Source organism: Botrytis byssoidea (assembly GCF_014898295.1).
Source record: "Botrytis byssoidea strain MUCL 94 chromosome Unknown BBYS_004, whole genome shotgun sequence".
In the NCBI taxonomy this organism is placed as follows: Eukaryota; Fungi; Ascomycota; class Leotiomycetes; order Helotiales; family Sclerotiniaceae; genus Botrytis; species Botrytis byssoidea.
Genome location: NW_024065845.1, coordinates 1067365 through 1083058, shown reverse-complemented (window position 1 = coordinate 1083058; position 15694 = coordinate 1067365). Strand labels below are relative to the sequence as shown.

General features: G+C 41.9%; 1 protein-coding gene across 1 annotated transcript; it reads right to left on the bottom strand.

The window, feature by feature from the left end:
* Positions 1–6647: 6647 nt before the first annotated feature.
* On the bottom strand, positions 6648–8092 carry EAE97_002423 (uncharacterized protein; the record flags this gene model as incomplete). Its single annotated transcript, XM_038872934.1, has 2 exons — positions 6648–7294; positions 7363–8092. The coding sequence occupies 2 exons, from the start codon at positions 8090–8092 to the stop codon at positions 6648–6650; spliced, it is 1377 nt and encodes a 458-aa protein (XP_038736140.1).
* Positions 8093–15694: the final 7602 nt, after the last annotated feature.

Sequence of the window (15694 nt, the reverse complement as noted above, 5' to 3'; positions counted from 1 at the left end):
TCTTATTTGTTTTGAATGTTAATGGCTGGGTGGAGTGACTGCCATAAAGTTATTGCTGTCCCAGTATGGAGTACTCATGGGTGGCTCGAGTGGGTGGTACGCGACGAATGCTTTGTTTTGATTCCATTCCGCTTTGCATGGATTACCGCCAATATCGATAACCTTGCGAGAGTAAATGAAATCGAGTACCAGTACCTCGAGAATTCAATGCCGTGGTTGCACCATACACTTTTGGCCTGTATAACGGAACACAACGCGTCGATAAAACAATCTCTATTGCAGTAGCAGTATGCGGACACTCCACGCTGTACGAGTATTGTATGGCCAGGAATTCTCGAGGATACTTCCGTTTGCATCCTCTCCACAATCCTTATATCTTTTTAATGCCCTCACGATTCACGAATGATCGAATACGGAAAGCAATGCAGAATTGACAGCCATCAATCATCAGCCAGTGTTTGAGTGTTTGTCGGTTGGAGTTAACCTTTCATTATCGATATCAACGTTTCGTGTTTCGTGTTTCGTGTTTCGTCGCGTTTTGATCGCGGGGAGGTCCGTGAGCGGTTACAGTTACTTGGGTTACCACTTTAATAAACAATCCCAGCATCCTTGACCATCAACCATCATCCATCCACCACACACCACACACCGCACCTCCATCTTTTCTGCAAGAACACTTCATCTTTCTTTCGTGGCTGCATGATATGCTTGCATCTCCACCAGTCAGCCATAGTACGTACTGTCTTTACGGCGCCAACGATTCGATGGTAATTTTCCACGGGAGTCCCGGTGTCCGTTACTGTGGGATACTGCACGCTTTGGCAAGCATTGCCAAAATGGTCAGATGAGAGTCAATGTAAGATGTAAGATGCAAGTCCAGCTTGCAGCATCTCACGTTATTCAACAACCACATCAGTTTTCAGCCTAATGTGTGCGTCTCTTTTGAATCTAGATTGTTAGTTCTGGCAAGCCGGCTCAGGCCGGTACAGCTTAAGTTGGAAGTCCACAAATGTGCTCGGGTAGGTATCAAAAGAGCAGACTGGTGCGGATCTTGCGTCCTTTGCCTGCTTCGTACTGTGCTTACGCACGTGTACCTTCGAAATTGCGGTGAAGATAATCCTTATTTCGAATCGCAGAATTGGCTACATCAGAACCTAAGATGGACACGCCCAAACTACCCTGCATTCAAAATTCTGTAATAAATCGACCCTCAAATATTTCGAATCATTGTCTGGATACAAAATTCGTTAGATAATTAATATTCAAAAATTTTATCTTGATGATAAAATTTCTATTGCTATCGAAATCCAAAAGAAGGCATCCTTGAAAGGGTTATGATTTTAGCGATTTTAATTGAAGATAAAGTTCAATCTTGATATCAGAACTGCTGGGCTTGGGAATTCACTCCCTTCGATCTACAAGACAAGTGAATCTTTGGTTATATGAAGGTGGTGATAGTTATATGTTCTGCATCAGAATATCTCCAAAAAGGTGGTCACAAAGAAGGGTTTGTCACTTCTGAGAATAATCAGAGATAGGTCTATATGTTATCATTCCAAATAGGGTAATAATGCTAGATGATACTCGCTTCAATGTATGAAGTATGCTCTCTTGCAGCTTATCCAAGAGATAACTGCCTTTTCAAGCTCAGTCTGCTGGCCTTTCGAGGGTGAGAGATATCCCTATATGGGAGGGTTGGGATGCAGGCCCGCTGAACACCAAATAATCTAATGGAACTGAAGACATTGATTTCGTGGAGTGGGATCTATGTAAAGTGGTTCTTATGTACTCTGGATCTTGAGATTCTCAATCTCGTCTTTTTACTATTTAGGCTTTTCTTGCTTCTTCTGGTAAAGTTCTGAATTCTGAACACATGGTATTTCTTGATTTGTAGAGATGGAGTTGGGCTTGCATTATTTATAACCCGCTCTTGGGAAGTGTTCTGACCAAGGAAACGAACAATCATATTCCCGACGCTTTACAAGGACCTTCAAGAATAACAGACGTAAACAACATGCATATCCTGCATACTAAAATGCTGGTACCTCCTAACACTTCCTCTTTTGGACAAGCTCATGCATGTCTGACTTTTTCGAGGGCCCCGGTCGTCAATCTAAGGGCTGTCGGAAAGATATGCTTAAAGTGAGAAACGGCTCAACTGATCGGCTTCTCCACTTTGGGAGTTACTCTTGAGGTTATTTGGAGAGACTGAGAGCCAATAAAGCTATTGGAAGTTTCATTATCCAGTTTTGTTGCACATCTGAACAATTTCCGTATGAATTGATTTGAGAAGAAGGTATTTATTGAATCGGAGATTCAATTACGAGCTATTTCCATTGGCAGCGGCCACCTCCGTCTGAACTGTGATGGTTTCGGAGAAATGGACTGCTTTGACCTATATGTTGCATCATGGTAGGATTTTGAGTTCTCGAACATAGCTCTGGCTTGTGAGGAAAAGTTCGTGCGATCGTCTTTGCACTATTAGGGTTTCGGTTTATCTAGTATTGCGTGACCGAGTCTCGGATATGTAGGGGTTTAGATATGCTGAGAGCGTGAGTATTCATGTGCGTCTACACTTCTCATATGAAATGTTTCAGGCAGATTCGGGAAGTCTGAATATTGAATTCGAGACCGCTCAGACTGTGCAGAAATCTTGGACTTCTGTTCAATTTTATCTGAGCCAGTAATGAATGTAGTTTTTGCTACTGGTTGACAGTATATGAGAAACCCATCCGTTTCTCCGTAGTGCTGGATCCACCCTGAAAATTGATCGAAAGAGCGCTCTGAGCACTTAGAAGGATCTAGATGATGTACATTACGCTTCATGATGTTACGAACAGCGACCAAACCTGTAATGGGTGGATCAATAATGATAAACTTGACTGTTCAAAATAGATTTGCAGGCAAGCGTAGAGAATCAGACTGGAATTGTGTGTAGTGCATACTTATACTTGGAAGTCATACGTATATATCTGCTATGATATTGCAACATCGAATATATACCTCTACACGCAGTGTGATATTTATACTACCGGTACATGAAAGATAGAGGCCTTCGGTATAATGCAAGTTTCTCGTGGTAATCGTGTGTATTCTATCTAGGTCACAGATCAAAATCCAACAGATTTGGCGATGCTAAGCGATATAGTACTTGGGCTGTCGAACTGAAGGGAACCAACTCATGGTAAAATACATTCACTGTACAGAATATAAGCTCGTTTTATGGGTTACCCTGACGGTTATGGGAGTAAAATAGCGTCGATAAACATAATATCAGGATAGAATGCTACTATATCAAGGCAATCTGAAGTCCAAGAATCTACTAAACCAACTGATCTAGCATTACTGCAATGAAAACGTAGTTGAGCTGGTTTCAACTGTTCTCTGAACCTTGGAATTCAACAATGATACCAGTAATAAATATATGTAATTCTACGGAAAAGGATGAAAAAAATGGAGTGTCTTCGAATTTCCACCTGCACCATATCTCCCAAAACATGAATATATTGTTCGGTTTGTCTGAATTTTAGTGTGTAGATACTTATATGATTTTGATGAATAAACTGCCCCCTCGCTTGCTTGGTGTTGAGTCTCCTCGCTCCGATTTACCAATTCGAATTTTGTGACGTACACAGCTTCGCGTCTTGCCGTAGTCTCTCAGCACATCAATTAGGTTTTAACCCCCCATCAACAACCAATCTCGTAAAAGGAAACTCCGGAAATTTCTTGTTGACGAAGTATTATAAAATTGACCAGTTGTGTATTGCGAAATTCGGAGGATATAGATTTGTTGCACATCTGCAAATGTCTCAAGTTGAATCACTCATAATTCACTCCAAGATTGTCTCGTATTGTAACCCGTATCGTCTCCAATGGGCAATCACTAAGCTTCAGAGCTAGAATGTCGCTCGAAGTATGTTGGGAAAGTGTAAAGGAGTTTAGGTTTTCATGACCTCAGCCAAGAAATGTGCTCGGTCAAGTTTTGTCTTGGGTATGTATGTCTGAACGTCAACATTTTGGATCACTTGTAACCATGGAAATGAGTATTTCTTCCTTGAAACAACATTTTTCTCAGCTATGTACGCCATAGCCATGTCCACTCACCTGTATCGAGATGATAAAACAAACTTCTTTCAAGATTCTGACATGATAAACCCTCCATATACCTTATGTGTCTTTAAATTTTAACCTTATATTTGTACCCTTCGCCCGGGTCATGATTATCACGCTCGCTAAATTGTAGCCCATAACGATTAAGATACCATCCCGAAAGTCTATTCGGATTCAAGACTATTTATATAACATCGCAGACTCTTCGACCAATCAAGCGCGTCTCAATTGGGAAACATCAACTCTGGGTCTAAGGGAAATGCATGAAATGGAGACCCAGACTAATTGCAAATGCAAGAAGCTATTGAATATACAAAAGCGCAGATCCACATGATGGTGGGAAAAGGATGCCCTTTTTCGTAGATCCTTGGCACCGTTGCTGGGAATGTTCCGGTATGACCTCGAATTTCCAGAATATTACCTGAAAAGTTGAAACCCATTGATGAAACTAAATATAGATGGGTTCATATACCTATTACCATCAAGTAAATCGTTGATGAGTTGTGGATTAAGGTTATATCACTGCCATTCATCCGGATGTGGCGTCGCAGAATGACGGGCATGAACCCCAAGGGACTAGCGGATTCCCAAGAACGAGAAGTACGATAGGTAGGAGGGTAGGTAGCTAGCTTTTTAATCCAAACTTCCATACTTGGCTCGGTCACACGATCCAATCATATCTTTATCGTTCCTCGCTTATCAATCTTGGTCACAATGAGAATATCATTTCTCAATACTGTTAGAAGAGTGATCGACAGACGAATCCAGACTCAGATTGGTGTCACACTGATAGACGGCATTTATTAACTTTTTATGTTTATGTCTTTTGTAGAGCCGAGAGACATTCATGACATTCACGGTATCCAATTTCAGATATGCAACAAAGGAAGATAGAGTCACGTGAGCTCGCTCACTAGCTGCTTAGAGGAGCTTGGCATTCAAGCATAGTATCTCTTAGATCTTGCTCTTCAGGGCACGAGATATTGTACTTGATTTTTGAGTCCAATAAAACAATATTCCTTGACGAAACTTCATATTATAATTTATTGGATTCATCGTAGTGCGGCGACATAGCTGATCGATTAGTGCACTGGCACCAGTCTCGCGTCATCGTCCGTTCACGCTGCGAATATCTGGTTAATAATCATCTTATCTTGCGCCTTACTCCCTAACTCTAAATGTATCGTCTTATCCCCATCCCCATGGACCTGTTTTAACTTTCCTCCCAGACTTCAGGGATGAGAGATCTCGATGCACCAAAAGCTCCGGTCCGATGATGTTAGTGCAAGACGGTCGGATTGGGAGTTTTAACAAGCGTCAGATGTGCTACAATAGCATATGAGCACTACTTAACCGAACAATGCATCTTTCAATATAGCTAGGACTACATACTCGTAGCAGAGCACAGATCGATGCGGGGAATTTAGCGGCTTCGCTTCACTGAGAAAGGGGGCACTGACAGCACGTGCATTTTGGGGATAGTCGGCAGATCAGCAAACGCCAGTGAGTGGTCAAGTGAAACTTACGTGATAGTCCTCGCCACAAACACAATACTCATATCTTATTGGTCAGCCACCAAAGCATCATCTGACCCTCCCGGGCGCAGAAGCGTGCATCTCGAAGAAATCAAGGCGAACGGTGGCTTGGAATGAATCACCACCCACTATCGTGATCCCCGTCACCGCATATCCATGCCCAGGCACTTAATCTAGGCTCATGCATGTTCTCCCGTCTCTTTCGTATGTGATAGTCATTTCCATTGTGGTTCGTGAATTTGTAGGCGAGACGGGTAAATCTGGCTCTCAAGACAAGCATTTGAGAGTGTTGCATTTTCCACTTCTGATGGGAATGCCGAGCATATCGAATGTCCGTTTTTATTTTGAGTGAACACAAGTGCAAGATGCACTGTTAGAATCACACATGCAAGCAACAAATCTTGTTTGTCAAAGATCGCTGTACTATTTTAACTATTGGTATAGCGATGACTCCGTCCGATGCATTGGATGCTGTATCGATGTCATGTACATTATACCTATTCCTCTTTCCTAACACCATCTTATTCCTAAAACCCGACCGCTTATTTACAAGTGGTCTTTAACGTATTTTATTGCCATAGAAGCTTGTCTAGCCAGACAAACATGAAAATTCCATCCTTCTACCGTCCTATGCGTTGGAATGTTCCGCCCAAAGGGTATAAAGCGAAAGTATCATATAGGTTAAAAGAAAATCCGGGAACTCCAAAAAACTTCGTCATGATAAAAAATACAACTCCCAGTAGATCGGCATGTAGCCGCCGCTATGCTTGTCCTGCCTGCCTTGAACGCCTGGTTGATTCCTGCACCAAAGACCCGAGGCCAAAATTCCAACATTTCTTCGTTTTACTCATGCAATGACCGGGTCCTGACCACTTTAAGCAGCCCGGCCGAAAAAATAACTATACAATGAATTCCAAAATTAAGGTCAAAATAAAAAATAAAGTGAGACTTTTTAAAAACGAGAATTCTCAATGAAGTCTGTGCGTTGCGCAACTGGTCCATTCAAAACTTCCTTGGAAAAGGTGCTCCAATTTTTGAATAAGTTGAAGATGATTGAGAAGACCCTGAAGGTGTTGGCAGCCCATCAAAATAAACATGCCCGTGGGCAAGAACATCGCGATTCTCACGACTGTTAGAATCTAGAAAGGAGTTGTCGGTGCTGCGTAATGCCCGAGTCGAATTAGTGATTCCATTGAGAGTGCTGGTACACCCATCGTCGGAATATATGGCAGAGTCGCGAGACGAAGATGAGGAGCGAAATGGACTTTCGACACAAGGAGATGAGGTGGAGTATCCAGAGTCATTGGTTAAATTGCCGACGATTGGTGTTGGTGTACGACCAGATCCTTGGGAAGAGAAAGCGTAGAAACCTGGCAATTGTTGTATTCTTAATCTCAGTTCTGGAACTGTAATACGGAGTTCCGGGTCCTGTTGAAAAATCATTTGTAAAATGAGATTAAGATCGTCCGATGGGTTCAAGATAGTTTTCAAAAAATCTGGGTTTTTGAGAAAAGCATTATACGTGGCATCGTCCCATGAGGCTTGTCTCCAAGGATTTCTTCCAAAGGTGAGGTTGACCAAGATCACTCCGAGAGACCAAACATCATTTGGCGCACATCTGTAAGGTTTATATGATTGCTCTAGACACTCTGATAGTGGAACGAGTTAGTATGGGAAGGTTTATCGGAGATGGGGAAGTAGAATGAATAGTGCCTACCTGGAGACATGTAGAATGTAGATCCGCATGCGTGATCGCGAGATGTTGGCTCCTGAGTGGCCAATCCAAAGTCTGCTAGGCAAACGGTATGACCAGAATTGGCGACCAGAATGTTCTCAGGCTTGAGATCCCTATGGTATATTCCAAGGCGGTGGCAATGTTCCGTGGCATCCAAGATTTGGAGGAAGATGCTCCGGATTAGAGCATCATGACCTACATATCTACCACCTTCGGTAATATTTGAAAAGAGATCTCCTTCTTGGTAGTAGTCCAGGATAACATAGGTGCAGTCCGGGTCATCGAGAATCTTATACATCGAGACTATGTTAGGATGCGCGGAAGCACTCCAGTGCAGGGCTATCTCTCTTGATTGATAAAGTCGTTGTCTTGCGTCCAAGGGCTGCCCATAGGCATTTCTTTTGTTGAGCGCCTTTACGGCATACTCTTTTCCAGTGGACAAATCCTGAGCATAATATACAGTTCCGTAGGCTCCTGAGCCTAACACTCGTGACAATAATAGAGTTTCTCCAAGTATTGTACCTATCCTATGATCCTGGGGCATCGCAAATGATAGTGGTGATGGAGGTGGGGTTGGATATGTATGGTGAGATGAGAATGGTGTATGATAAGGGCTGACCTGAGATGGTGGATATTGGTGATGAGGGTTGCCTTGAAAAGCAACTTTGGTTGGTGGGAAACATGGTGGTAACTCCCTATTATAATCCAACATGGCAGAAAGTGAAGAAGGAAAAAGGAAACGACCTGGATATCAATGGGCTCCTACTCCAATGGACCAAAAATTGGGACAGATGAACAGTTGTAAAGGAAAAGGGATCCGGGGCGCAACTTCCGGTTCCAAATGGTATCTTTGCGTGATGGCTAGGTTTATATGTAATTACGCATGTCGTCTTGGGAAAGGAAGGAGCTGAGCGACGACAAGTATATTGAAGAAATGAAGTGAAATCAGTGATGAGAATCTTTATGATCATAATAAGGAGGAAACGATTGCATGTATATATTCGAAATACTGGCTCATTTCTTGCAATCTCGACAATTAAAAATAATTTAAATGGTCTAAACCTAATCAAGTAATGATAGATTGAGGTGCGAGCCCGAGAGAACTAAAAGCAAGGCTGTTCTAACTTCTAACACCAAAAAAAAAAGATCTAAGACACTTGCTCTTGCCTCAAAATCGCCTCGTGGGTGATCTTTCGAGGCTTATTATTTTTATGACTAGTTTGAATGCATGTACACCTCGATGTACGCTTTCTAGGACATTAGAATTCTGCTACTATTTTGTTTTCGACCTACAATAATAATAGGCGACCCCCTTCTAGTAACCACACCAATACTGTAGTCATCTGTAAATCATCGTCCAAAAATAAAGGATTTTTCTGCTCAACCCATGAATTTCTTCTTCAAGTAATATATCGAGCTAATCATCATGCCACGTACCCAGGATTATAATTATATCTCATTGTTCGATAGGGCTTCGAAGTTCCATTGGGGTACCCTCAGTCTTTGGTCATGGAACAAAACTTAGAATACTCCCTTGCTCCCTTTTCCTTCCTATTCTTTCTGTCTGGGTTCTTTTTGCTGGTCATGCTGGTGAAGACTTCAATTATTCAATATTAGCATCGGCCGCAATCCCTGACGATCTCCAGTTAAAAATCGTCAATTCATGCAACATTACTGCGCCCTTGCCACGCATACGAGCCCAGCCCAGTAAAACATCACCCAATGAGTGATCTGAGCGGCATAAAGTGGAAACGACGATAGTGAGGCTGCAGCTACGGAAATGACTGATGTTTGTGGTTAAGATCGTATTGGATTGATTTGCTCATGAGCAAAACGGAAACGCTGGGGCGTTGATATTCCTAGGTTTGTATAACTTGGAAGTTGGTGGTGATGTTTGTAAACAGAATTTTTAATTTATATAAGAACAGAACTGTGAAGCTAACCCACGTTAGTCTACCTACCGTACCCACAGTGAATTGACCCCAAATTTGATACCTTAAATCGTGAATTGACCTTAATATCCGATAGACAGGCCTACTCATTAATGACTTGACAAATGATCCACAATAATACACATTTGTTGGCAGAATCTCATCCACACATATTCATTGGTTCAGCTAATTGATATCGATTTTGATGGCAGACTCATATTTTTCCCCACAGCCTCTTTGCACAATCTGCACATCTTGATCACTTATGGAATACTTCAATTATGCACAAGAATGGATAAAGCCGGCAGTAGTGACTGGGCGAAGGAGGGCGAGATGCCAAAATAGAGGCTGGACATCTCCGAATTACCTAGTCAGAGCATGGATATCATAGCCTACCAATGAAGGTTGTCTACAGACTCATCGAAAGTCATCGCTACTTCGCACATATTGAGCCTTTCCGATGAAAATCCGCCTTAGTCAAACGCCCCGAGACTCCATCTCACCCAATGGTTGAGCGAGTTACTCAGTCAGCTTTCGTACAGGACCCGACATCCTTCATATGGCAGGTTGTACCTAGACTGACAGTTGCTACAAATGTTACACACAATCACTTCCAATCAAACCCATATAATCAAGCCCTCCTATTATGATTGCACAAGATGACATAGGCTACAGCTGCCTCTTCAAAATAACTTCTCTCTTACCGCCAACACCGCCATTATTCGCCCGAGAAAACAAAATTGAAGGTTATTCCTAGTGATAGTGATAATTACCAATTAGCCATCTCCTTGCAATGTCGAACAGATGGTCCTGGCAAACTACTAGCTGGGCACCATTTAACCTTCGTCGACCCCTGAAACTCACCGCTACCCAGTGCCAATGTCCACTCCAAACTTTGGAACTCCCGAACGCAGCAAATAAATGAGTGAACTTGTCTCGAAACCAAAATCTCCTTCGTTAATAGTTTGATGTGCCAATATCTCATATTGTCAACAAGTAATATTACCTGATTTACACCAGCGCCCCAACTGCTAATTTCAGGCAGGAAGGATTAGGATCTGATGTGCTTAATATGCTAGGTAAAATTCAATAGATTGAACATCCATTACTCCATACAACAATATGTGGTCTGTGGTCTTTGGTTGCAAGCCGTTGTGTATCCGTAATAGCACTCTGACCACCATCTGAATCCCTTCAATAACCCATACCCCCACAGGAAACGCTGTACAACCTTAAGGTCTTCTTAATCCCGGCTCCACGTAACGAAAATGGATGACAAGGCAGGAAAACAGGCAATCTCTCACACCTTTGAAGGTATGGTTGCAATACATAACCCCCCAATCTAAGCAGCCATCACCAACCATCCAGCCAGTGAATGCACGCCAACAATATAGCCGATTCGCAAGAGGTGAGAATGAAAGGAAGATGCACGTCAGATGGTGGTCGGATGTGGAGGAAATAAAAATATCTGAGTGGAAGAAGAAAGTGGTGTGTAAGGCGTAGGTATAATTCGCCGTCTTACTGCAGCTTTCTTCAATTCTCGAGGTTACCCTGATACTGTACCCTGACTATAGAGTACAAAGCGGAGATAATTTGCCATCGTCTTAGGTTGCAGGATTGAAAGCGATTTTCAAATGGATGCGATTGTCATGATCATGAGATGTACAGCATTGTTGATCTTGGTCTCCATCCTCAGCTATCTCAGCTATTGAAAGTCCTTTCCTGACATTCCTGTCTACCTCGTCGCTCACAGGACCGGCCGTGTAGTCCTGCTATTCCTTCTCTTCCTGGAAGATTCAAATAATGACGATGTACAAAGACACCAACCGGAGTCCCGCATCCCAGCCTCATTCCTTCCCGTCAAACTTAGACACTCGGGTCCACCAAAGTTGAGATATGACAAACCTACGACTCTACGAGACGACAACAGAATGGTTGACAATGAAGAAGCAGCCGGATGTAACTGATCGAATGGTATTCATTTAATGGTGTACCATTTCAGTGACACAATCCAAACCTAGTGAGCTCATTATTAATCTCTACTGATACCTCTTACCATCCATACCAGATATGAGATCAATCATAATTGGAGGTCATTGAGTCATGTACGTTAATTCGGGAATATCGATTCAAACTTTCTGGTCGGTGTGACCGTTGGATTGTGGAGGAATCAAATCCCATCATCCTCTATTGGTTACTACTCCTTATCCATGGCCGAAATTCCCATTTTAGATTAATATCGCTACATTCTCAAGGCTAAGCCAACCTTCTGTATTGAGCAAGTTTCAATATGTTTAATCAAGCAAAATCAATAATTAACAAGCTAGTAACAAATTATTGCACATCTCTCATCACCATTTGTCTATTATCAGAAACGCCGGCATCGTCCCTAAGCGTTACGAGATATGCACGTGTTTGGACCCCGCTCTCACTACAATCCAACGCCAACCATCCAAAATGTATCATAACCGCCATGTGTGACGTTTGAGTGCGAGCCTTTAATAATTCCCATGAACTACTAAATGCACGTCATCTCCGGATCTGTACAGTGTACTATTCTCAGCACGTACCCGCACGGATTAAAGAAGTGGTCCTTCCTGGGCCCTATATCAATCGTGGGAACATATCGACCGCTTTGAAGACCTCCAGGCCGCAAAGCGAAGGCGCTAAAAGAAACATGCTTTTGTGTACTTTCCATCGATAGTCAACTCAATATATCATTCTCAATTTCTCGAAGTCTGTGGCCACAAGTGTGGAATCCATGTCGATTTTGTATTGAATCAAGTGAATTGCCTTTTTCGTATCTGCGTCTTGTAGATTGGTACCTGTACCCACCATCATTGCTTTTTGAGGAGGTTGCTCTTTCCTCGGGCGGGTATTAAGTACGAATATTAGACTCCACTAGATATAAGTGACACAATAAAAGGATAATTAGATCCACAGCTTAAATGACACGGCACCTGTAGGAGGAAAGTCTCTCCAAGATAGGCCAATTCAAAGATACGTACAAACAGCATCTACGTGTTTACAGTTCATATAATTCAGATTCGCATGATTCAGATGACATAAATTTTGAATCCAAGACAAAGACAACATTTCGGTTGCGATGACAGCTGCAGCTAGTGCTGTGCCGTAAGGAATGGTTTCTGTCTGTTGTGTGTGGTTGATTATATTTAGAACTTTCATATCATATGTGATCTATTCATAACTAGCAAAGAGATGCTCCGAAGAAAACATGTTGGTGGGATGAGAGTAGCTATTGGTTCCAACCAGCGTCAGGTATCATTTCTACGACTCTGAGACAGTCCGACAAGATAGCCCTTCAAGGCACATGAGCTTGTTCTATACTTGGCTCTACATCTTGTGTTGTTGGAATTTGATTCATATGAACCCAAATCTACCATCAGTATGGAGTTCATGGTCTGAAATAGGTAAGATGGCAATAAATCAAGCGACTAGAGTAATCCCTAAAGCATAGCTAAACAATCTGAGGGTGTCCAGTCAAAGTTCCAACTGTTATGATGTATTTATAGTGAAATCTACTATTTTACAATTGTAAGAATGGGCCATATCGTTGAACTGGCCACGAAGTGACTGCCTAGATCATTGACCCCGCAATGGTTTTATTCTAGAGAGCTAGTGTAAATCAAAATATTCTCAAATCTCGGTTTTCAGGTCTTTCGTATCAATGTCTAATCTAAGAAAAAAATGGCAATGTTCGTCTACTCCTTCTGCCTCTTTTGATGTTTGTTGATGATATACTCCTCATTCAATCACCTCCTTAACCATCGCAACGCCAAGGATTCTAGACTATTGTGGGGCTTATAGTTATTTTCGCTACAGATTTTCAGTGGTTCAGGCCGTATGTTAATTAGGTGATATATCTGCGTTGGCTGAGTAAATGTTTATTGCAATCTTGGACGCTTTCGTTTCAGACTTTTGACTCATTTGGGATAATATTACGTTGTGTATGGAGTCCTGGCCCCTTCATTTATCAACGCCTTCCAACTTTAGCTGAGCGGAGTTTCCACCCTCTATGGCATATTTATAGACTTTCTCGACTTCCAAGAACCATTATTGTGATTGAAAGATCTACATGGTTGAGATGATATGAGACGCTGATCTCAGTTGGGCTGCCAAACTATGGTCAAACCCAAATCCGGTGTAGTGGACTTGGACTACTGCAGAGTTAACGGCCACATACAAGTTTGATTCTAGTACATGTTTATTTGTTCAGGACTGATAAGCTAGATATAATCTCTCGATTTTCGAAAGAAGTACAAGATCTACATCTAATTCACCACTTAAAATTGCTTCAATCTCTTGGCTGGATTCAGCAACTACAAGCTTCTTCTCGTCTAAATGTAGTTTAGTCATGTGAAAACATTGGACCACTCAAGACCACCGTGCTTTTGAACTTGTTGCAACAGGTAGTGCATGGATTAGATGGCGCATTAAACGAATATGTGTTCAAGTAATTTAGACTCTCCGCGAATATCCATGGAAACAGACTTCTTGGTTGTTTCTTGGCTCAACTCAAAAAATACTAATTTGATAATGCTTACTATATGCCCAAATTTCAATCTATTTCATCATTTTGACATTGACAACAATGAGTCTAACAGTAATGCGCGCCATGACCACGCCATTCTTTCATGCCTTACACAATGCTTTGACGGATAGTCTTGCTTTTCTCCTGTAGCTCTTGATGGTGATATAACAGACTTTATACTTGCACCAATAGTTTCAACTTAGTAGAAGCTCTAAAGTTCCGACACTGGCGTCTTGGTCATCGTAGTTGAACAAGACGCTAAACCTGGTTTTAGTCTACCCCTTAGATCATGCGAGGCTAGATTTGGCGGCCTCACCCACACCTAAAAAGCCGTTGTTGTCGTTCGGCAGTGGCTGGTGTAAAGACACCTTGGCAAGGGGTTTTTTAAGTTATAATTAATACTGAAATCTGGGTCAGACGCAGAACATGTAAGATCTAGGCAATTGATGAGAACGCTTGGTCGCGTCAACAATGTAGATGGAATATTGAATCAACCTCTGATCTCTATTCTTCACGTCTTACTATATATCTACCATACTTATAAAGCCCTTCACTCTTCCTCCCTCTTTCAAATTATCTTCATCACAGTCAACTTTTCCATTCCAACACAACATTCTCAAGATGTTTGAATTCAGTTTGGATATTTCTCAAAGTTTCTTCCGGCATTCTTGAACTCCTATCGTACACTTTCTACTCCTCTCGTCTGCGCCATTCAAAGGACTTTCTCCTCATTATTTTTTTTTAATAGGAAGAGAGGATAAATCATACGATACCTGATCTTCTTTTGGAGATAATGTGGTCTCGAAATATCATGATATCACTGTAAATCCTTCTACCTTCCTTTCCTTCCTCTCCTGTCAGCTCAAGATTTATTCAGTGCTGATGAATCTAAATCACTTTCTTCTGTCCTCTTGTAAGGATTGGAAGACCTGATCATCTCTTTGGGCTGAAGGGAGATGGATAGGGGAGTTTGGATACGCCGATTTCTATGAGGTTGCAATTCCTCCAATCTTTGACCACACGAGGTATACTTTGTCGAAGTTCAAAATGCATTGAAGCTACTTTAAGCCATGATGTGTTCCTGGAAAAAGAAATGTTGGCAATGACTTTAAATAACATACAAAATACCAGATATGGTTTCGCGTAATTTACCGAAAAGTATGACCCGCGGTATTCCAACTATACTAAAGATACAAAAATTGATCTAGGAGCTTGTTATTGGAATTCAAGATGTAGCAATAAGACACGGTGGTTATCAGACTTTCTCCTGAGACGCGTCGTGTGAAAATAGAAGGGTATGAAATTATCGCACGCCATTCAACATTGTCGTCATTGCCGTGCACCGTTTTTCTATTCCCGTCTTGCATAGTTGAGTGAAGTCTAATGTTCGCTTACGTCTTTTTTGAACTTGAAATATGGAATGAAGACTAACAGAAAAAGTATCTTATGGAGGGGCAGGTGAGGTTTCGACTCAGATCAAGTTCAACAGTTGGCCAGGTTCGCAGGATCTGGTGGTAATGAGCAACTCTAGGAATTAGTATGTCAGGTGGGATCCTAATAATGTATAGCACCACTTCATATAATAATGGATACACCCCTTTCATCCTCCAAGAGCAGTTCCCATTACCCCACTCGTTAGCACCAGCACATCTTATTTACTAACATCAATAGTCGCTGCTAGACAGTGATCATCTCTTGTCGGATCTCACTATTTGCAAGATTTCCTCTTGACAGATCTCAATATATGCGACAATGATCTGTGATTGGCCGATAAGCTTTATAAAACGAGTGAATGACCAGTATACTCTTAAAAATCCAGTGTTAGATACTG